At 41.4% G+C, this 24607-nt stretch overlaps 1 protein-coding gene across 2 annotated transcripts in view; it reads right to left on the bottom strand.

Moving 5' to 3' along the window:
* Positions 1–24607, bottom strand: part of GPM6B (glycoprotein M6B) — a 109500-nt gene that overhangs the window by 40770 nt on the left and 44123 nt on the right. The window contains exon 1 of one of the 2 annotated variants that reach the window (XM_069874960.1): positions 6957–6981. The exons of the other annotated variant lie outside the window; for it this stretch is intronic. Within the exon in view, the coding sequence (XP_069731061.1) occupies positions 6957–6966 (10 nt within the window). The 5' untranslated portion in view covers positions 6967–6981. Of the gene's footprint in view, positions 1–6956; positions 6982–24607 lie in introns of those variants that run through there. 2 annotated transcript variants of the gene reach the window in all.

Genomic DNA, 24607 nt, shown 5'->3' with positions numbered 1-24607 from the left:
AGTCTTTCTTTGATCTGTAGGAGGAACTGTACTATACCATGTGTGCACTCACCATCCATTGCCTAACATGGGACAGAGCTCTTATTGCAGATGTGAGACTTGCCCACAGGTTGTAGAAGAAGATCTCAGTTTTTCAAGCCAAAATCAACCTGTTCAGAAGTTTATTAATACAGGGAAGAAACTGAAGACCAACTACAGCTTTAAAAGTATTTCCAAGCACTTAATTCCAGCTATGGTCCTCAGAAATATTAAAACTAATTGTGTGTTCAAGTGCAGCACATACTTCTATTGCTAACAGAACATCACCAGATTGCAAATGCAATCAAAAGCCCGTTATCTTAGTGTAATTTGCCATTAGTACACTGCAGGTTTATAGTGCCAAACAAACAACTGCAACTAAATTCTCATTGCCATTTCAAACTGTTTCCAAGCAAATATCATAGCAACATTATCAGAACCTTGAGTTCATTTAATCCCAAACTCTCTAAAATTAAACAACACTAGCACGTTAAAAAGTAAACAGAAAATATTGTCCTCCTGGGTAAACCGAGCACTTCCCCATATCCAGATCAACAGAGTCAGACTCATGAGACATTTAAAGATCTTTTCATGACTTTAAAAGTGATGAAAAAAACAAACCTTAAGTATTTCTATATATCATGCAGTTTTTAAAGAGCAGTGCTTACTGATTGCTAATACATACCAAACACTAGTGAATGTATTTATTTCAACCTAAAACATAATCATATAAATGACTGACAACATATTTAAATAGCATTTCACAGATCGCCTGCTGTTTCATGGCTGTGAAGAAGAATCCCACCCCAAGCGCAGCAGCACCCATTTCCTGAGCCGAAGACGCCTCTTTACTGTGGGAACTCAGCACCGCGTAGCCAGCAAGCACCACTGCCCCGCAAGCATCAGCAACTTGGAAAGGATGCATCAGAGGACTTGTCAGGAAAAAAAAAAATCAGTTATTTTCAGCTTAAACTGCACTTATAGTGAACAGAAAGTAGCCAAGTAGCCGCCTGCATCAACCAGAAAGAAGCAGTGGGTTACAGGATGGCAGGACAGGCAGCAGCAGCCCCTCTTGCTCTTGTCCTGGTTGGCAGGGAGGTGGCTAACACGGACAGCATCCCGAGGATGCCTGCAGCAGGGAGTCCCAGCGCGGCCAAGGGCAGCAGCCAGCGCCCATGGGAACCTACGTGGCCCCAGGGCCACAGGGCTTCACGGGTGACCGGGCTCGTCAGCCCTATTCAGCCCTACTCCCCGGGCACAATAACCAGCAGCCACGCTCCCATATTGTGGGCCTCCCCCTTCTCCCCGCTTTTATCATCCTTCATATCTCAACGATGACAGGACTGAAAGGGCTTCTGATGGGAAATGTGCTTCAAATTAGCATATTTCCCCCTGCGTACAATGGAGGCATTAAGCTGCTGCGTTTTATAAGTCCAAACAAAAGCAGCCCAGGCTGTTTTTAGCAGCGCTGTTTGAAGTTTTATTCCCCCTCTCTCTCCCGACTTGCAAGCATATCTAACAAATTTTCACTCTTTTTGAAAAGAAGGAAGCACAAGTGATAAAATATTTTTCAGTAAATTATATTCTTTGATATGTTTCAGACTTTAAAATAAAAGAAAATCCACTCTTTCGAAGTCGCTTTTTGCTACCTAGTGTCTGATCTTCCACTGCATGCCCAGGGTCCACCCCCTGGTGAGCTTGTCTGGCTGCCCCGAGCACTTGCACGGACCCTGTGATTGAGGATTTTGGAACACAAATACATTCACAGTAACCCAATATAAAGTGTTCTGTACCCACAGCTCTATTTGCCCTCCTGTACCAGGCGCATACTGCTGAAAATACCAGTTTTCGAAGAGAAACTAAAGCGTTGTGCTGCAAGAAGAAAGAAAGCAACCCCATCCTCCCCTTCCCGCCCCCCCCCCCCCCGTTCCTCCAGGCTTCCCAGATTATCCTTTGGTGTAACTTGCCCGTTATGAACAAGGGAGCTGAATCTCAGAACTACAACCTTTATTAAATGGCTTCAAATTCAAAATTGAATAGCTGTTTGCCAGTGAAAGGACTGCAGGAGGAAGGAGATGGAAATGACACAAGTTCAGCATAGGGAGGGAAGAAAACAAAGCACTCCTGTATCAAAACATCTCTGGGCAACAACTGCTAGGAAAAGAAATCTACCTCTACTCAGTGTGTTGGCCTATAATTGCTCATTAGCACAGCTGGATGATTAGGAAGCCAGTTTGTGGCTGTCTTGGTTAAGAGGCACATCTGCCTTCCTCCTATGTTAAACAGAATTTTCTGTGAAAGGAAGAAATAATCTTATATGGTCAAAATGTTTCACAGAGGAAGGGTTTGGTGGTTTGGGTTTTTTCTTCTTCTTCTTCTCCTTCTTCCCCTCTGAAGATTTCCAAGGTATTTATGTAATCTTCTATATGCGGCACAGCTAAGAACAAAAATCACGCTCCTTAACAACATGAGATTACAGCAGAAAAGCAGAATGCCAATGAGATCCCAGGCAGGCAGTTTGCAGTGAGCTGGCTATAAACTGTTCATTAAAAAAAGGCTGGGATGCAGCCTGCACAGTCTTGTAGGAAAAATGTCTGCTTTGTTCAGACTCTTCTCCTGTTCTGTTTCAGGAAATTTTCCTGAAGACCAAGATCCTCTTGATCTCTTTAGCAGCAATGCTCAAAATACTCGAGTCTCTGCTGTGCACAAGCACTTCACTCTCAAACATCCTCCACTTTTACCCTATCACATTCCAAGTGGCCCACACAGCCCTGTGCTTCCTCCCATAGAGTACCCAACCAGTATTCTTCCTAAATCTGCGTTACCTTGCAGGAGAGGCATTTCACCTACTTATTTCCACCAAAACAAAATAGTTCTGGTGCTGATGTGGTATGTTGTCCATATGGCAACTACATAGCAGTGACTGAAGTCTAACAGTAGACACAGCCCTCCTTCTAGATGATGTTCTCATTCCCTTCTAACCAAAACCTCCTACAGGCCAAGGGTCCCTCTGCTAATGACTTGTACTTGCCTCCGATGCACCAGCTCAGCCAACAAGGAGCCAACTTTCCCCCCAGGAAAGCTTTTTCATCATCTCCAACAGCTACACATTGGCTTTAGCTATGTGTCTGCTGCACTTTGGGCCACACTTGATTGGATGGCAACTTTCTGACCAAAGGAAACTAAAGAAATCTGGCTGTGGAGTACTATGCCTTATTTAGCTTTATTTCTCTACTACCACCTGTAAATTGCTTTAAAGGTCTTATTCACACTTTCCCATGCTCTGAGGCACTTCACAATTTAGTACCAAAACAGTGGACAGACCTCCACATGTTATGGCAGAGAAGTCTCACATCAAAGCAAAAGCAGGAAGGACTTACAATGCCTTTTAGAAATCTTAATTTAGTCATTAACAGATGGATGAGAGTAATAAAGCAGTCTAGGGAGGAGACAGGGGAATTAAAGACCAAAATGGAGATTGGTTTTCTCACTCGGACTAGTGTGAGCAGAACTTCACTTTGTAAGCACTCCTTCTGAGATGAGTCCTTTGGAAGTATTGTTCAATCAACCATCGTGACAGCTTGGCACAGAGAACAAAATAAAACAGATTTCAGCTCCATTTACAGACAGATGTAGTTCCACCACCGCAGTTCTTAGAGGTCACAAAAACGTAGTAAGATAAACATCTACTGAAAAGTCCAGTAAGCTCAACAATGAGATTTTAGGCTTCTTGGGGATGGGATCTATCAACAGAAACTTCAAGTAAAACAGTCTCATAACTTTGAATTTAGATCAAGAAAACAGAAAGCTGAGGAAAAAAAATAGCCTTCCACTGATTAGGAGATATTAAGTCTCACCTGTGGAATGTCTCTTCAGGATGGCTGGGATAAGAAGAAGAAAGGAAGTGAAAGAAGTCAGAGCAGGGCAAAGCAGTACCTTCCATGGTACTGATCACAGTACCAATCAAGAAAATGTTCTCGAATTGCAATTATTCTTCAGATTCACTGGATTCAGACCAAGGATGAATACACAGCACATGCCACCGGCTGCTGTGGTGTTCTGGCACAGGGCAGCACCCTACCAACAACAGCACCACTCTTCCTTTCAAAAAGCCCCAGAAAGAGCGCTTTGTATTCTCATATGGTGAGACAGGTTTTTACAGCTTAGATCACTACAGGGTATTGAACACTGGCAGTATTCTTATTGAAGGTTCACTTGCTTTTTCGTAGACCTCAACAGGTACACATCACATCTAAGCTAAGATAAAGCCATCCTTACTACATTCATTTTGGCATCATGAGTCACTATCCTGCTGAAACAAAACTATCTTCTCACCTCCACATTGAGTAAGTGCTATTAACTTCTCCAGTATCCCGCCTACTGCTATTTTCTTCTGTGTAAGTGAGCAACATAGAAGCACCTCAGAATACGCTTCATGCTTCAGCTTTCAGTGAGAAGAGAAAGCCACAGAAAACTTTCAGAATATACTATGCATGCTCCTGCAGGCAGAAATAGTTTCTGGCCTTCTATATTAATCTCATGAAAAAACAAACCTCAAAACTACTGCAGGCAGAGACTGATTTGCTATGAACTGGGACAAGTCCCTCGCATCTCCTTTCCTGTCCTTTCAACTCAGTCTAACAAAATTGATTTCATGGCTCTATACTATTTTTACTGTTTTCTAAACACTTCCACAACTCGGGGAAACTGGCTGAATGTATGAAGCTAAGGCAGAGGTGATTTTCAGTCTTCTCAGGATATGGAATAAATGTACTAGTCCAAAATTTCTGCTCCAAATGTGAGAGCCCCAGCAATCATTCAGATACACACATAAATAGGTGTTAAAGAAAGCACCCTGGACTCTTAAGGCTGTCCTGGCACAGATGAGCCCCATAAAAGAGAAAACTCCCTTGAAGTCAAGGCTGGAGAGCTAGGAACACCAAATACTGGCACTAGGCCACCACCTACATGATGACCAAGCTCAGGAGAGCAATGCAAGCTGGCACACAGCAGAGCAAGGAGGAGAAGAAAGTGCTTCCCACATTTCATCCTATGCATCCTACTCCATCCTAGTTGAAGTGTAGTGCCTAAATGGAAGCCATCATTCACAGTCACTGAAGTTTCCCACAGGGATCCTTTATGGGTCATAGGCATGGCACATGAGCTGATCCCAAACTGGGGAGGAATATCCTGCATCCTGCTAGAGTGGGACTTTCACACAGAGATGTGCCTCTGAAGTGTAACAACTCCAGAAACACTCAAATGTCTGCATGCTTGAAAACATACAAACCTTTCTTCTCTTCAAAAGCCATACTCTCCTCTTTGCTTCACACCTACGCTATACCTGCAATATAACATCACCACAGATGTTGACAAAATTTCATCTTTCCAACATATTTCAAAGAGAAAGGGTTTAGAGCTTCATATCAAAAACAAAAAAAACCCAAACCAAGATGTAGCAATGAAATGTGTGTGATATCCTACAGAAATAAAGTCAAATGCAATTCTCCTAGTTTTGAGTCACTGGGCACCTTGTTAGACCTGCTGGTCCATCCTGATAACTATTGTTCAAGATTTTTACAGAGGGCACAAAATGCCTACTAACAATACATACGGATTCCCTCTTCCCACCTCTACAAGTTGAACTGCCATTATGAAAATGCTATGCAGATAAGCCCCCCGCATTCCCACAGGAAACCAGAAATTCTGCACCTAAAGCTGAGAAGATAGTCAGAACTGCAGCAGAGAAGGAAGACATAAATGCAACTATTTCTATCTTAAAATATTTGTAACACAACTTGTCACTTTCTTTTTCAAAAGCCTTTACTTCTCACTGCTGGTAAACCCTAAATTTAGAGGCACGGGGCAAGTATTTCTATTCCTCTACAGTAACCATGACAGAAAAGAGTTTCTGCTTTCATCTCCACATTTCAGCCCGAATTGAACCTTTATCCACTGTATAAAATAACTGATGTGCATGTAAGTGAACAAGATTAGAGGGGAAAGAATGTTTGTGCCTGGAAACATGCCATTACAACACAATGTTGGAAAACAAAGTACATAAACTGAATATTGTCCTTTTCTGTTTGCTGAGATACTTCACAAATGTAGGATAGGTGTATTATCCTTTTTAATGCACAAACTAGGCCAGAAAAATTGCTTTCACGAACACTAAAATCACTTTATTGATCTTTCACAGTATGTGCCTAGACTTCCAGATAGACTGTAAACTACAGGGGTCAATTAGCTAGAACAGATATCATTAAACATACCAAATTATCTCAACAGAAAATGTTAACAAATAAAATGGGTTACCATTCATATGTGCTACATCTTCCGGGAGCAAGAAAGCTACTTTCAAATTATCCCCAAGGAACATTTCAGTAATACTTCTCTGAATTTTTAGCTAAGCTATTTCTTTCACTTTATAAAAAGTTTCCTAAACTCTTCATGGTAATTAGATTCTAATCCAATTCACCAGATGTGGGCAGTCATCAGTAATCTTCCCATTAAGGACTTTTTTTAAAAAAAAGTAGTTGTTTCAGTTCCTTGTTGGCAAGGGAGCATTCTTCAGCATTTTGTTCTAACAAAAGTATCAACCAGGGACTGAAGTGAACAGCACAGGTTACATTTCTACCTTAGACCAAGTTCCTCTTCTCAATAGCTTTGTATCATTTACCACTTATTTATGCTTGTGCCTGCATGCGACACCAAAAGCATGAATTATTTTCAGTGCAACAGCAGTATTTTATATCTTACCACGTTATTCAACAATGTTCCCTTTTTAGAGAGGATTTTATGGAGCCAGAGGCAAACAGAAATGCAGCTATAAAAGTGAGATGGTTAAGACTCATACTGCACTTGGGAAATATCCATGCACCTGGGACAATGACTAGCAAGTAGGACATTACATTTAAATGTTGGTACCCAATACTTACTGATTAGCATCTCCCTGGAATTCCACTCCTTTTAAGAAATTTAATTCTTTTGCCTTCAAAATAGCTATGATTTACTAATACATGATATTCCTTGATACCCCTCTGACAAGCTCTACTGACACAGTCATATTTTTCCCACTTGGATTTTCACACCATTTGAATGCATGATTGTCAGCCTCCTCTGCTTCCACCTCTCCTTTCCTACAGTGTGTACAGTACCCATTTGCTTCACATTATAAAAAGCACTAGTGGATTCTGAAGCCACTAAGAAGAAATAGCAAGCATGTGGGATCTGTGGGAAATTTGATCCAGCAAGTGAGATGAGCTTCAATTTTAGAAGAAACTGACAAACTGGGGAGAAGTTTCAAATAGTATTACCATAAGACAGGTTGGATTTTCCTTTTATAGTTATGCATAACAACCGAGGCTACTGCAACAACTGAGGTAACTGCAAGAAACCTGGTTTGTTGGTTTTCTTGGGGTTTTTTTTGGTGTTGAGGTTTTTTTTTTCTTTTTTTTAGGAACAAGGCAGATGGCCCTAGCTCCAAATATAGAAAAATCTTCCTACACAAAATAGAGGTGCTTGCACACGATACGTGGGTAGAAGGATTTTTCTGGATACTTTCCTGGGAATGTGTGCACCCAAGAGGTGAAATAGCAGGATAAAAGAGAAAAGAGAGTAAAAAAAAAACCCCAATCCCACAAATAGAAAAACAAAGCTCAGAATGAAGAGAGAAGAAGGAAGCACCAAAGCAGCAGGCAGGGAGTGCAAATGCACCTTCTCATTGTGATTCAGATGACCATGGTGATCACTATTTCTAAATGACTAAATGGAATTTGACACGGTGAGCAAAGAAATTACTTCAGTTCAGATGCAGGAGATGGCAGAGCTCTGTCAGACTCCATTCACCTACTACGGGATCAGGAAAACAGCTCCTCAAGTCCTGCAGGCAGACAGTCTCATGCCAAACCCATGGTGGGTTTTACCCCATAACTGGACCACATCAGGAGCCCAAGCCTGAACCTCTCCCATTCAAGCAGCAACTACCAGTAGCTATCTTCTTGTTCACGGTCTTCTCCTGATGCTCGTTGCCTGTCATGGCCACGGGCTCGGTTTCTTTGTCTCCCTCCTGAATAACTCCTCCTGCTTTCAGCCTGTGCTTAATCCTCCAGGAAACCTCACTCTCCCGAGAAGAAGAGTGCTTCTGTACATAATCTCCAGACAGCAGCTGTGACCCTAGCACCCAGAAAGGGGATCATTGTGCAGAACCGTGGTATCAGGGATGAACTTCCCCTCTCCCCCCTGCCATTTATTTAAAGGCTGCTGGAAGCTTGGTTAGTTTATGCTAACATGCTGCCAGCAGCAATTTTCACCGGCAGCTGTTGGGTTCTTGTCCCTTTGCCCTCATTGCAGGCTACCCTCAGAATCTGCACAACCATCTACTTTATTATTTTTTATTTTGGATTTTAAGGGATTGAACTTCCCACCTGCCAACAGAAAGAGCACTTGTTTTTTGGGTTTTTTTTGTTTTATTTTTTTCATATGGCCCCTCAGGCTATGGCAGTATTACTGAAAAGTCACTTTGTCCATTTTTAATATTCAGAAATACAGAAAAGCTGTGCTTTCTCATAGTCCTTTTGTGTAGGAGTAGCTCAGAGACAGTAAATTCAAAGCTGCTAAGGTTCAGATCTGAACCACCTAAAAAAATGCCTCTTTTTGCAGGTTTTTGTGGGTTTTTTTCCCCCCTTTTACACTCTATACTGGTTCTTAAGACAGATTACTCCACCAGCACCAGCTCAGATCTGAACCACCTAAAAAAATGCCTTTTTTGCAGGTTTTTGTGGGTTTTTTTCCCCCCTTTTACACTCTATACTGGTTCTCAAGACAGATTACTCCACCAGCACCAGTCCGTAAAGCAACAGGTGTTATTTCAAGGCAGAAGAATTTGAACAATGTAATCCTTCATGGCAGGCTTATCAGCCTTTTAGCACACTCTGCTTGTATTATTCTGACATGAGATAAACTTACGTAACGGCACAGAATGTACTAATTTATGGGATAACAACATGGATGCTGAGTTCTGAACACTGCACTTTTGTTTCAGTCTGTGGATATTTCCCATACTCCTAAGAAAGGCATACGCTGTGCAATCACTTTTAAAAGCATCCAAGTAGAATTCAATATATTGAAAGAAGCTAAATTACTCTGGAGTGATTAATAAACGTGCTTCAGCAAAATGGCACACAAGGATAACTAAGGACTAAACCCACACAGATACTAAGACAACTAAAATCTCTCCAATTTCTTATGCAGTTGATCAGAAAAGCCCACTTGCCCACTGACTATGTACAGGTGGATATAAAAGTGGTTCCAGACCACAGCAAGTAACTACAAACCTTCCCATCTTCTAGTGCAAATAGTCACTTTTACAGGATTGAAGTGCTCCTGTTTGGAGTTAGTGAAGCTAGATGTGGCCATGAAGCTGAACAATACCCCTCTCTGCCTCCTTCCCTCAGGTGCAGAGGAGCGCTGGAAGCATCCATCCAGGATCTTGTGTCTGGCAGAGTTGAGAATCAAAGCAAAAACGGCATTAGAAAGACAAAGCTGTGTGAAATGGCAAAAATGCCAGGAGAAAAACATGGTCAGCACTTTCTTATCTTTGCAAAATTAGATCATTTGACCTATCATTCACTGCAGATGACAAATATGAAACACCTCAAGGACAAAAAAATTATTTTTTATCTCTAGCTCAATAAAAGTTTTCTAGATTCTGCCTAGAATCCAATCCAAGGCATCACCTCTCTATTAAAATAACATAATCCTGGTGAAAGGTGAATCGTAACCATTCATCTTACCAAAATGGATGGATGACAGCATTGCTCCTGCTCTATTCATTCCTTGAACTATTTTTGATATCAAAGTCCTCAAGCTGAAAAGAAAAACAATCTAAAAGCACTCACAGTACTTTCTCAAAGGCTGAGACAGATTTCCAGAAGGAATCTTATACTGAGGTACTATTTGCTCACCTTTAAAACAAACCTTCCCTTCCCTCGTTGGAGACAATTAGAGGAGGTATGTGCACACACACGTTCCTGCTAGCTTTGGCACACAACTTCAGGATCTGTGGACCTGGTGATGAAAGACACTTTGGTACTATGGGCTGGAGAAAAGCTCCCAGGTAACTTATCGTAGGTGAACCCTTCCCACTCACACCTACTTCCCTTTTCTCTTTAAAGAGAAGTACTTGGTTATACACTACCTACCAGGCTAGTGCTGTATACACAGGCTGCTCTGAGTATCCAAGTATTTATATAGTGATCCAGCCCTTAGATAGATGAGGAGTCTTTAATCAGTCAGCAGGCTGAAGACCTCATCCCATAGCGACAAAATGCTGCAGGCAGCAACAGGCCATGAATATTTATATATTGCTATATCTGTTCATGTATCATCCATGAGCATCAGTGCTACTTCAGGTGGCTGGCATTGAGGCTGCCTTCCTCATCAAGTGCTTTGCAGGGAGTAAGCAGCTCTGAGGCAGATCCGTAATCACTGCAGATGCTGTTTGCCTGTCTTGACCGCGTCTACACAAGTGAACATATGGCCTTCTAGCACAAGGCCAGCTTATACAGTCATTAATTAAATATAATTTCAGCCTGTTCAACACATCCGATACAGAAGTCTGTCCTCTGGCAGGAATACTCTTGTGCTGTAGAAGATTTCTCTCTTTGTGAATTGTCTCCTCTGATGAGGGACTCGGAATTCCTTTGCCTGTGACCAGCCAAATTACTGTTTTTTGCAAAGGCAGCTGTAGCAGCGTAAACACACCCAACTTCCAAGTGGGTTTCTTCACACTTTCTCTGGTGAGCAAGTATTCTTACTAAAGCAGAAGATGGGCACTCTTCTCTCTCCCTCCAGAATGCGATACCTAAGAAGTTCTCCAAAAGCACCACCACAGCCCAGCAAGCCACTACAACGCTAGCAACTAAGTTATGCTGCCAGGCTCAGAGAGCTAGTTGCCAAACTCAAGGACAGCTCATGGGAGTAAATCATCTCCCATGCAGCCATACCTCAATCATCAATACACCAAAGTGGACTTGGTAAATTGTTGGTGTTGGCATATTTTTAAATGAATAATCAGAAAGAGGATTAATTAAAGGTGAAGACTCAGAAAAGTTGGTATACAAAACACATTTTCTGTTAAAGAAGGTAAAATTTTGTGCAGATTTTGTCTCACTGCTTAATCATCTCACACAACAGCACTAAACAGCATAAGGCACATACACAGTGGGCCTCTGTGCTGTCACTCAGTAGTAACCAGACCTCATGAGAACCTCACTGGTGTTTCCTGACTGACCAACATGCTAAGGAGGGCTTTAAGTCGCACTCTCGTCCTTCATCCCCTATAGCATCATGTAGAAGTTTGCAATACTGCAAATTTTTTGCCCCCCTTTGCAGAAAAGCGTAGGAAATTTATGGAGCTTGTGAGAATTTCCTAAATCAGATGAGGTGTAAACTGCCAATTTGCAGGTATTTTAAAGAAAAAGTAAGGATTTAATGGCAATAACAACAATAACAAAAGGCATTTGAGTGATAGCATCTAATTCAATCACTCTTCTTTGATGGCACTGAACTATTCCTGGATTCCTATAAAAGAACTTTTTAACTTGTCTTAGTAGCTCTTGACTGGACACCAGTTACAGAACAAAAAAATTCCCCAACAACAGTGGCTTTTCAAAATACAGTGATAGGTAAAGGTGCTTTTCTGTGGAAACAGATGGGCAATAAGATCTTTCCTTAGAAGCTAGCTGGTTCACTGTTGTCCCCTTGAACCCTTCAGTGTTTCCATATGCTTATTTTTATCTCAGCAAATAAACTTACTTGAAAGTGCATTGAACTGCTCTTTCATGTGAACCCTGTCAGCTTTACTGAATTGTTTTACTAGAGATACAAGTCTCTCACGGAGATGAGCAGTCACAAATTATATATATATAATTATTATGAGAGGAAACTAGTTCTAACTTCTTTGTTGTGTTTTATTGCAATGGATTATTTTTTTTTAAGACTGGTTTCCAGCAAATGCTTGGTGTTAGTAGAAAAGGCATATTTTAACCATCTACAATATATGGATAATGCTGTGCTTATGTAGTATATTCATCTTTTTGCAATTCCCGATTTGCAATTGATTAATAGCTACTTAGCGGACACTACTTTAACGTAATACTTTGCTATCAACTACTGAAGTTGGGAATTGCTGCCAGCTGATCACTATGGCCAAGCACAGATATTTTCCGCATGCATCTCTCCATAAGAGGTATGTACGAGGCAGTACTTGGTGGTCCACGTACAATCTAGGATTCCTTAGTATTATTTATTTTTATGTCCATAGACTGTATCAATATCTCTACAAACCAAAGAGTTCAAGGTTTGTCATCTTTGCCATCTCTATCCTTTTCTCAAAGGAGGTTGCAAAGAGTGTTGACAACAAGCTAGTAATGGAGACTCAATGAATGTGGTTAATATTCACGTTAATATTTACATGGAAGGTTCTAGAGAAAGATCTGGCACCTGGAGATCTCAGTCTGCCCTAACAGGCCAGAGACAAATCAATGAGCCAGCCCAATGCCTTATGGTAAAGTGCTATAGTACGTCTCAAGGTTTCACAAGAAAAGAACAACTACAACATCAGAAGGCATTTAACTGAAGGTAACACATACCACATGGACATCCTCCTTAGGTTATCCTCCCTCTGTACTCGGCACTGGTGAGACCGCTCCTCGAATCCTGTGTTCAGTTCTGGGCCCCTCACCATAAGAAGGATGTTGAGGCTCTGGAACGAGTCCAGAGAAGAGCAACAAAGCTGGTGAAGGGGCTGGAGAACAGGCCTTATGAGGAGCGGCTGAGAGAGCTGGGGTTGTTTAGCCTGGAGAAGAGGAGGCTGAGGGGAGACCTCATTGTTCTCTATAACTACCTGAAAGGAGGTTGTAGAGAGTAGGTTGCTGGCCTCTTCTTCTAAGTGACAGGGGACAGGACAAGAGGGAATGGCCTCAAGCTCCGCCAGGGGAGGTTTAGGCTAGACGTTAGGAAAAAATTCTTTACAGAAAGGGTCATTGGGCACTGGAACAGGCTGCCCAGGGAGGTGGTTGAGTCACCTTCCCTGGAGGTGTTTAAGGCACGGGTGGATGAGGTGCTGAGGGATATGGTTTAGTGTTTGATGGGAACGGTTGGACTCGATGATCCGGTGGGTCTCTTCCAACCTGGTTATTCTGTGATTCTGTGATTCTGTGACATTTGCCAAGCTAGACAGAGTCTAGTACTCCCCAAATTTACAGGATGTACGTCTAAATAGGACTGCAAAGTAGTAATGAGAATGAAGATGAAAGAATCTGAGTGTGAGAGATTTCAGCTTCCCTCATGTATGGTCTACATTTTGCATCTCAAATCACATGCACCTGCCATACGAGGAGCAGAAGCTCCTATGAGGTCAGGTTTGGGAAAAGGGGACACCGAAGTCACCACAAAGTCAGCACCCATGAGGGAGTAAAGGATAATGACATTTAGCTCTGACATCTGTGAACAGGCACGAGCCTCAAATGGGCACAGTCTAAGCAAATAGAAGAAAAGCTTGCTGGACAAGAAGAACATAAAAGCACACACATTTCCAATCTCTAACCTTGGTGAGTTCAGCAGAAGCTACTCTCACACAGTGAAACACAGAGCTTCAAATAAGTCAGAAACGTCAACAGAAAATATTACACAATTTAGTAAGCTGCTTCTAAAAGTTTCCAGAAGAGTGGAACTTAACTGCACATAGAAGCCTCCAGGATCCCTTACTTCTCCACAGGGCACTGACCTGGTCTTCTGTTCTGTATTTTCTTTCACTTCCTCTGATGCCCAAACAAACGCTCTGCTAGAACAGATTATAATGTGCATCATCCATTCCTGCAGTGAAAAGACTACGAAGCAAGCCCACATTTCCTTCCACTGCCAAAACCACTTAGACATTTTGGCAACGTAGGACACATTCTTTATGTTAACTGGCAGCTACTGTCTGACAGCTGTTCAGCAGCCTATCTGAAAAAAAACCTGATGGCCTCACTCCAGTTCCTGACAGACTTATTCCAGATCACAAAGCTTCCAGATTATTAAAGCCCACAAAACTTTACCCAGTGAGTCCTGTTATCATCTCACTCTATTCTACCTTTGCTACAAAGCCATATTATTTCTTCTGCAGAAAGACAGCTAATCTGATGTCTTTAAAGATTCAGCCAGATGGGGAGCCTACCAAATTTATGCTTCAGTTCTTTCATAAATGAATCATCAGCATAATAAAGTGTTACTTATAAGCAGCATGCATTTTATGTTCCAACTTACAAATATCGAATCTTGTTATGCAGTTGCCTTATGAATCAAATCTCTATCCACTGGTAGAATATTCTCCCACACAGAGACTGACCTGGCAACATCTTAACCTTCTCCTAGATCAAAGCAAAAACTCACAGCTGTTCTAGACTTACTGTTCTCTTTGAAACTCGTGCAACTCTTTTACACAGTACTGAACCTTCATCACTCCTGGAACCAGGGATCAGCTGCATTCCTTTATCAAGTATGCCACACTGAAAGCTCATGCTTCATTATCCACCAAAAACGTTATTGTTAGTCAAACTGCAGTTCTTCCCCCTCTTGGATTCTGACCTACATTTAGGTTCTAGATACAATCTCTTTTTCAATTGCTTCAACACCCCATCTTCATCAATATTCTATCTTCATCGCCTATGGCTGGTTGAATTAATTTACTACTAGATTAGCCTTCTCCCTCATCAGCCCCACCAAAACCCCATCAATTTGTAGCCAACTGGATTTTTATGAAGACATTTTGCCATGTATAGTTTACTTACAACTGCATTTATTTACAGTTTAAATGGCGCTATCAGATTTTCTTATGCATTTTTTCTTCTTTATTGCTCAACAAGAATAGAACAGTCCCCCTTAATTAGACTTCTGGGACAATACAGCTCAGGTACTCCAAGGGTAGCTAACATTATGTGACTTACTTTTCCACTTACAGGTCTGATGGGAAGGAGAAAAAAATCCAGATATTGCTTTCTTGTGTCACAAAGATCTTCATCTCAGCTCAGCAGTGTAAGAGTTTTAAATGGCTTCTACAACTTCACACCGTATAGAAGATAAATCTAAACACTACTTGGCTGAATTCTCCCCGGAAAAAAAAAAAAAGAAAAAGATTCTTCAGAATTATCTCAAAACAAGAGACTTTGTCTTTCAGTAAGCATGGCCTAGTACTCTTCTGCAAGTCATCTACCTCTTTAAAAAATAAGCATAAGAACACCAATGTGCAGAATGTGGCAAGAAACCAGATTTTCTTACCTAGCTTCTTCCAGCCAGGACTATACACTTACTTAATGTATATTTCTTTGATATTGCTGGCCCAGAATTTCTATGGACTCGCAACAGGATAGCACTGACATCTGCGTTAAAAAACTAAGATATATGAATTAGTGAATTGCTTCAGAATAGCAAGAAAAGAAACATCTAGAATAGAAAGCATGAATATGGCTTCCAGGAAACGCTATTTTCTGCTGAAACATTTAAGGCTAGTTAATGCTAAAGAATTTTCACTTTCTGACCTGTTGTGTTGGGAAGGACCTACAATACCGAGCCTTTTTTGCTCATCTTGAATCTGTCTGGCAACAGGCAATCAGTATTTTCTCCAACAATCATAAAGTAAAGAAAAGCTCTTAAAGAACATTAAAGCTGGACATTCCTGCTACTTTATGTGTTTAGTTTAAGCCATGTGAAAATTTAACAATTAAACGTGCTTTGAAACAAGTACTTACTTGGAAAAAGTCCTGGAGCCTGGCTGGGAGCAGACAGGTGCTTGAAATCGCTGTTATTTGTTTTTCTTAGCATTCAGGGACTAGGGCTAAGAGATCAGATTCTTCTAAACTGCTCTTGGCAAAGGATCTATACTAGGGAAAGCAAAGCTTTACAGTACTTTAAACTTAATATTTTTGTTCACCAACATATTTTGACACACGTAATGTTGGACTCAATGATCCGGTATGTCTCTTCCAACCTGGTGATTCTATGATTCTAAGCCCTGAGCATACTACTTCACAGCATGGGACTCCTGACCTTTAGTTGTTTACCTACTAGTTGCTGTTGTAGTCTCCTGACATCTACCAAGACCACCCTCTCTCCACTTCTTTGCAGTTGTCGGCAACCATACAGAAAATGCAATCATATAATAGAACAACAAACTCATGCAATACCATAGATCCTGGGATGAATGGATAAAGATTAATTTCAGAAAATCATAGAATAATTTAGCTTGGAGGGATTCCTGGTGGTTTCTAGTCCATGCCCTGGCCAAAGCAGGGTCAGTTACAGCAGACTGCTTATGGCTTTGTCAAGTTTTGTACTGAGTATGTCCAAGGATGGAGCGTCCACTGCCTCCCTAGGCAACCTCTTCCAGTAATCATCCTCATGGGGGAAAAAAAATATTTCCTTGGATCTCATCAGAAATTCCCATGTTCCTGGATATAGTTTCTCATCCTAACACCATGCACCTTTATGGTGTGCCTCACTTCTCCAAACCCTTGCACTAGGGCATGAAAGACTATCCACCATGAAAGAAAAGAATATAAGTGCTTTCTCTCCTCCATTTAAAACATTTTCGCCAAATGCAAAACTGATATAGTTTTCAAAGTGTTTTGCAATCACACAGGTTTTATGGAAGTGATGAAAATATTTGTAAAAAAATACACTTGGAGAGGATGCTTCAGAAAGAGCCCCATTAAAGACCTTATTCTGCACATTCACAGATTTCAAAAGAAAACTGACTGCTCAGTATTAAAGAGAAAGCAGAGAAACGGGGGGAAAAACCCTTTGTTAGTGCCAAAATCTTCAACTCTTTCAGAAAAAAAAAGGAAATCACATCCTGTAGTTCTAAAAGCTGCTGCAAGAATCAACACGGTACTTTTTTCTACCAGGAAGAAGAAAGTTAGTTTCCCATCAGGCGATCACAGCTAAAACAATTCATCCACATTGTGATTTAATGAAACTTTTAAAATGTACTCAAAAGCTACATTCAGTCCTGTAAGGAAGAATGACCTCCTTCATAATGAACTCTGAGGCTTGCAGCCAGCTTACAGAGGTTTTATAATGATCAGTTTTGGCTTCAGAGTAACTGGTAGCTTCATTTTGCATGCAGCATAGCAAATTTGGGGACCTGCTGAGACATTGAAAAATGAGACTCAAAAGTCTGCAGTTGGGGCTGGAAAATGATATTTTGTGTTTAAGTAGTATACTAGAAAACTAAAACTTAGAATCATAGAATCATAGAATCACCAGGTTGGAAAAGACCCACAGGATCATCGAGTCCAACCATTCCTATCAAACACTAAACCATGCCCCTCAGCACCTCATCCACCTGTCCCTTAAACACCTCCAGGGAAGGTGACTCAACCACCTCCCTGGGCAGCCTATTCCAGTGCCCAAAGACCACTTCTGTGAAATTTTTTTTCCTAATAGTCAGCCTAAACCTCCCCTGGCAGAGCTTGAGGCCATTCCCTCTTGTCCTGTCCCCTGTCACTTGGGAGAAGAGGCCAGCACCCTCTTCTCCACAACTTCCTTTTAGGTAGTTGTAGAGAGCAATGAGGTCTCCCCTCATCCTCCTCTTCTCCAGGCTAAACAATGCTTTAGCTTTTCTTTTAATTTTGTTTCTCCAGATTTCTGCAGACTATATCTTCAGATAAGCACTAGAACTGTATTTCTGCAGACTATATTAAATGCTATATTTTAGTTTTAAATAAGTATGACAGGAGAAGTAAGCTCCTTACATACTAAAGAATATGAGTTGGATCAAGGGATGGACAATACTCCTGAATGTAGTTTGCCAACAAAACTCCTAATCCATGCAAGAGACAAAAAACATCCTACTTGCACTAAAGCAAAAGGTTGTCTGTGAAGGAAGGCTGAGGAAAAGACAAGGTGATGAACAACAGGATGAAGGGGTTGCACAGAACAAACCTGCTATGCAAGGTGGACGGCGAGGTCCCTTCACACCCTTCCCAGCACTGCCTTGCTGCTGGCAATACAACATATTGAACAATGAAAGATATATAGTTGCTGTATGTGGCTAGCAGCTGCAGCTGGTCCATCCTGGCCTAGGCAAAGCAGAAGGACAACTTTTAGGTACCTCGCTGGATTTCAGTATTTTGAGCGTGGAAGTGAGGTTCTGCAGAAGATGGCTGTTGCACACAGGCTGGCAGCCAGGCTGGGATACAGAAGGATGATCACAAGCACGTGAAAAGAAGGCAAGGGCCAAGGTGACAGCAGTGGGAGTAACTTAAGTACACAGCAAGAACACGTGGATGGGTGAGAGACCAGAGTCCGTGTCTGGAGCTCTGCCTCTGTGCCCTCCTCCTCAATGTCATTTTATAACAACACAGTGGTCATCAACCTCAGAAATCCACGTTCATAGAAGACATGTAAACTCTATTCTGCATCTCCTCCTGCCTTTGGTACAATATAACTCAGGACTAGGAAGAAAGACTGAGCTTGCTCAGAACTCCAGAATGAAACAGAAGAAAACTCACTTGGTTCCCCTGCACAAAGATGAGGTCCCACGAGTTTTCTGAATTTAATTGGGAAGGGATTTTCACATTTGTAAATTCAGCCTTTGGTAGCTGAATCCTCTTTTGGTATGGGGTTTGGCCTGAAGTTACTGTAACTTATAATAATAATACTGCCCCTGCTGCTACAGCACCAGTCTGTTTTTTCAGATTCAATGTATTGAATACATTATTGAAGCATTAAATCAAAATAGAACACACAAAGCTCAAATGTGTGCCTGCAAATACAATTAAACGTTAAAAGTCCAATATCCATTCTATAGATGGATGCACAATTGGCAAAGTTAGAAAAGCAGTTTGCTAGTGATCTTTCCGAACTAAAACTCTATTCCTTTGGGGTCAACATCAAGCCAACAATACTATTCCAGAGACTCTTTTAAAAGAATATACCCATTTAATTATTATCAAGAGGGCATTCCATTCATTCAAAAAGGATCAAAACCAAAAAAGCTTTGTTTGTACTCTAATACTCAATGCCTACTGTTGTGGGACCCCTGGCTAGGACAATATAACCAAGCTAAGAACATAACAGAGTAAACTAGGAGGGGGGACAACTGGAAGAATTCATACTGACCGATACAGTTTTCATACATTTTTCTCCAGCACATGTTATTGTCCGAAGCACAGTGGTAGCTCCAGAACACATGCCCAAATTAGATTCACTTTAACTAGCACAGTTGATTAGCTGCAAGCCAAGTCACAAGGAAAGAGATGCAAGAACAAGCTGTATGAATTCAAGCACATGGGCATTTCATCTGAAATGAAGGGCTGAACACCACAATTTCATTGCAGTCCCCATGAAACTGCATCTACTTTGATTAGTCTGACTTGTCACCTCCTCGGTCTTGCCTCAATTTTCTCTACAGCTACATCCAGCAACAGGGATTGTCACAGCCCTTCAGGCATGTGTCCCTTCCCTCCACTGGCCTACGTCTGCAACTGTATTACTAGTAATAGAGCACAGTAATAGAGATAAGCAAAATATAGGCCATTTTCTTTCCTCTGTAATATAAATCCACTTTTCGGCTTCAACAGCAAGTATGTTAAACACATAAAAGCCATAAAAGCCCTGAGACTTAGGCATGATGAACACAAGGGAAGAATGGGATTCTGCGCTAGCAGAAAGTATAGTATGCAATTACAATGACTACAAATATTCTATGTGGAAGATTTACTGGCAAAGCTCCACAGGGCCTGTAATCCCCAGCACGATTTCCTGTTCTCTTATTAAAGGAAGATAACCTTTTGGCAATTGTTTTTTATAAGACGACAGTAATTGCTCATGATAAAGAGCTTAATCAGAGAAAGATAAAGTATTTAATTGAAGAAAATGAAAGCAAAATACATTCTGTATAATTCTCAATTTTTGTAATACTTGATAAAATGAAAAAAAAAACCCCTTAAATTTATCACAATAAAATACCTAACAAAACATAGGATGGGGTTTGGAAAACACTTTCAAGCCAGCTGCAGATAGCTGGACAACAGAGTACACATATTCAACTTTCCCTTGGGTCGTCTGTGGGTTTCTTGCTGGAAATGGAATTAACTGTGTTATACACAGACTTGTAATGAAATGTTGCAATGGAGTCCTTTGTTACCGTGTGACTAGGACACTGCATGCCCACGTGCTTCATTTTACTCAGAAATGAAGCCTGTGGAATTTTATTCAAACACAAATGCAACACAACATGCAGCTTGACCAAAAGTAACCTAAGACATCTTGTCTTAGACAAATGGTCCTAAAAAGTAAGCAGGGTCTAGTCTGGAACAAAAGAAACCCCAGACCCCACAACATGCAATAAAACTGAGAAGCAGAGAAATTTAAGGATTATGAAGCATGAAAGCAAGGATAGGCAACAACTGCTCCATGCGAGTAGGTGCTCAGTTGCCACAGCAACATGAGATAGGCTGGAGGAGGTGGGAAGCAGCAAGGAGGTATCTAGGACTGCATTGCTCACACCCTCCTATCCCTCAGCTCATACACACCACTAAGTGTTGGCAGTTCTGAGACATCTAAACTGTAGAGGAAACACCACCAGGAAGTATGCAGACAGACAAAAGAAGTATCCACTAAATATTAAATGGACTTTGCACTGGCTTTGATATCTGCAAATACCAGCCCCTGAACTGATTTCTAGACTCAATGAAAGCAAAACACAGGCTGAAGAAACCGGGCACTAAACCACATCTCAGCCATCTCACATCTCAGCCAGTGGCTAAGTGTGGTCCCAGTCCTGAGTTAGGTCGAGCTTTTCTTACCAAAACATAGCAGTTTGCATACAGGTGCCATAAGGAGCATATTTGCACAGAGCACCTCGGGAAGTGGAGAAGTCGCACCAGAGCAACATCCCAAGCTCTCCTTCAACAAGGAAGAGCAAGACGGATGCTTTGAACATAAACGTCTACTGGGTAGCCAGTGAAGCAATAGAATACAAACAAGTCACAGCTCACCGTGCCTAGCCCCTTAATTACACTAGCCTGCCCCTTAATTACATTTAGACAGCACACGCTAATGAAGTACTTGGGGCTCAGGGCCTTTTCAGTTAGCAGCAACTGCAGTTCCAGGGTAGTGAAACAGAGTAAAGCCAATCCATGTTTGGAAGCAGAAGCCCTAGGATTCAACAAAAATAAGCAAAGAAACCACATTGTCCATTTGGCTGTTGGAAAAATTTTAAGAAGAAAAACTTCCTTCAAAACAAGAAAGGAAAGTCAGGAACTCATCCTAGAACAGGAGATGACGTGTAGCTTCTCACAGCTGATGACTACCTGCAGGGCTGGCAAAGAGAGTGAAACTGGCTTGATGTAGGAAAGCACCAAACTTCAGGGAAGTCAAAATTATGCAGCTGAGATCTGTTCGTCATTATTTAGATCCTGAATTGGCAGGGTGTGAAGGCACAAGAACAGACACTTTGGACACTTAGGTCAGGCACATGCATAGAACTCCCCAGCAATGTAATTTATGTAGTAGTTTATGCAACGCTTAGTCACAAACAGAAATATCACCACATTCACTATGCATCACTCACGTGGTGGACTGGAAAATTAATCTTGGGAATATCTAGAGGCAACAGAAGATGCAGACATATGTCCCTTCCTGGGTCCCACTAAGAAGAGGTGCCTGCCTTGAAGTGCTCATCACCCCATGTTCAAGAAGGAGGGGTGCAGCTCCCCCAGCTCTGCCACTGCAAACTCCACAGGAGCCAGGAACTCTCAGACAAACAGCTGAGCAGAGAGTAACAAACATCCGGGTGTTGACAAGGGGCTTGTGTGCAGGGTCCACATCTGCCTTCGCCTAAAGGGAATAAGCATTTAATGGAAGCATTTTCTCCAGATGTAAAACTAGTTTCAAAAGCCAAAGAGAGCCCGGAAATGTATTTCTTGGCTTGGCCTGGCCTCAGAGCCTAATAAGAGACACTCATGGCAAACCTGGGCTTGTGCCAGCAGTATTTCGAATGCAGCGCTTTTTCCTCCTTTCCAGAGCAATCAGCTTGAGAGGTTTACATTCATGACCCTAAGCACGCACAGATACAAGAAAAGGAACGAGGAAACCAATATTTAGGATGGTTATAGAAGGTGGCAGAAAGAACTGGTATTTATCTGCCTTCTGTACAGAGTCACCAGGTCTTTGAGAAAAGGACCCAGTAATCTAAAGTAACACACAGGCCTTGAGACAACATGAATTTTGAGCAAAAATACTGAAACAGCACTTTCAAAGGAGCGCACCCAAGCCCTGATGAAGCCCAGGTGAGTCCCCTAATGCTACTAACAGCTCATTTTGCACACCCATGAACAATTTCAAGCTCTAGCAAGACTATGATGTACAACAGAGAGAATCCTGCTCCTCTCTGTGTGCAGTGTATCGATAAGAGCAGGCAGTCACATAATGGACAATACTGCATAGGCGTCCAGCTAATTTTCACCCAGCTGCTTTCTTCTAACTAAATACATTTTGTGTTCATTGTAAACTATCCAGGAGACAGACCATAGAAAAGTACTGTTACACAGGAAGATGATACTTCTGAAACACACGACACACGGTCACGTTATGGTACATGTGCATGCACGTGCATACATATATGGAGAAATTATTTGTTCAGGGACTATTAGAAGTGGTAAATAACATCTATACAGCATCCAGCTCGAGCAAGCACTTTCCAGTCCCTCTGTTTTCCACCCCTTCAGTCAAGAATCTGTTCAGAACTATTCACCAAGAGGGATCCCAGTTGAAAAACCTCTCTCCTCTTTGTAGTGCATCCTTAAGTGCTACCCTTCAGTCGGACTTGCTAAAATGCTTTCCCAGCTCAGAAGCATACCAGCCAGTACAGGACAGCAATATTCTCATCCTACATGTGGCACTGTACATCAAGCTGGATGACATATGTCCCGAACGTGAAAAGTCAGTAGTGCACAAATTACTTGTGTCATCTCCTACATACCTGAAGAATTTGTAAGCTGGGTTCCTGTAAATGCACCTCCACTGATAGGAACTTTGAAACAAAGCTACAGGAGGCTGCAGAGGCAGTTTCACAAGACCCCACTTGCCTAATTGGAAACAGAAGTGTATTTTTCTTTGCAACTGACATCTCATGAGACTCACTGCTTTCCAAAGTACAAAGAATGTGTGCAGGGAAATATGAGGTCTGTCATATGACCTTCATGTCTTTCATAATCATTTTGGGGAAAAAAAAACCTGTCAGCCCTTGGCATACAAGTTGTCCTTTTTCAGACCAAAATGTGACGTCCGTTTTGTTTTGTTTTAATAACTGAAAAGCATCATCTATCCAAGCAACTAGTGGCATGATAATTATTTTCAGTGTCCTTTTCACTTATATTTTAAGTGTCTATAAAGGTAAAGCAATGGCAGGTAATTCTATGGAAATATTAAATCCACTGCTATCCCCAACCCAAGCCTGTTTAACTAATTTATACTTGCACTGAGTTTGGCTCTCCTCCTCAAAAATATTAAAAAGGATTTTAATTTAATATTAATTCCCACAGTTCATATTGTGCTATTTGTCAAAAGCAGTACCAGATTACTTTTTGAAACACTGCCCTGCAAACTGCAAGCAGCCAAATGAAGTATTTTACTTGCACATAGACCAGTCTCAGAGTAAAACTTAATGGCCATACTCCTCTGCTGTTCATATATACTGTGTGCTGAGGCAATGCCTATCATAAAAAGGCCTATACTTAAGGCAAAGGGCAAATAAAATAGATACGAATTTAAATCATGTTTTAACTGTGTAGTTTAGAGATGGGTTGTTTGAGCCTTCACAGAAGAAACACGGCTATAGTTTTAAATAGAGAAAAAACACCAGATCTGTTTAAGAAACATATTTTCTTTATTTTAAGGACAGCTTTTGAACATCTGCATCTGATAAACAGTTTATTTCCATGGTATGGCAAACAAAGCACTAATGACAGATTCAGTTGCTATTCTAATTCACTCCAGGTCTTTAAAATATGACCCTACTTTGATATAATAATACATACTCCAGCTTGTTAGGAAGATTATTAGCAATGCCAAGGGAGTATTTCTATAGCTCTAAAGCAAGTATTGAAGCTCTTCAAAGCAGGTAAAATATATAATACCTGGGCTGTTCATCTTTAGATCAGCAAATATTTTTCAGCAGGTTACCATACAACTTATCCACTATCCACCCTTAGTTTAATTCCATAAAGGAAGAAACTCTTGACCTCCTTGATACCTTTACCAAACTTTTTATTTCAGCCTCCATGATCTATTGCCCTTATCACTGTAATTCCACTCCTCTGGAGCAAACAGCAAGTACAGCTGCAATCCTGCAGGTTCTCTGACTTACTCCAGGGACGCATTTCCATCTCAGATACTCTCGCTGTCACTTCAGAAGACCAAACCACTCAGCAAGCAGATAAGTAGCGGGAATGTGTACTGACAAGGACCAACAAATTGGGCTGCTGAGATATCACCAAGTTCTATTTGCACTTGCTCTTGTCCCCACTGTTTGTTGCCAGCG

This window comes from Phaenicophaeus curvirostris, chromosome 1 (genome assembly GCF_032191515.1).
Source record: "Phaenicophaeus curvirostris isolate KB17595 chromosome 1, BPBGC_Pcur_1.0, whole genome shotgun sequence".
Classification (NCBI taxonomy): domain Eukaryota; kingdom Metazoa; phylum Chordata; class Aves; order Cuculiformes; family Cuculidae; genus Phaenicophaeus; species Phaenicophaeus curvirostris.
The sequence above is the reverse complement of the archived record's forward strand: the minus strand, read 5'-3'. Positions and strand labels throughout refer to the sequence as shown.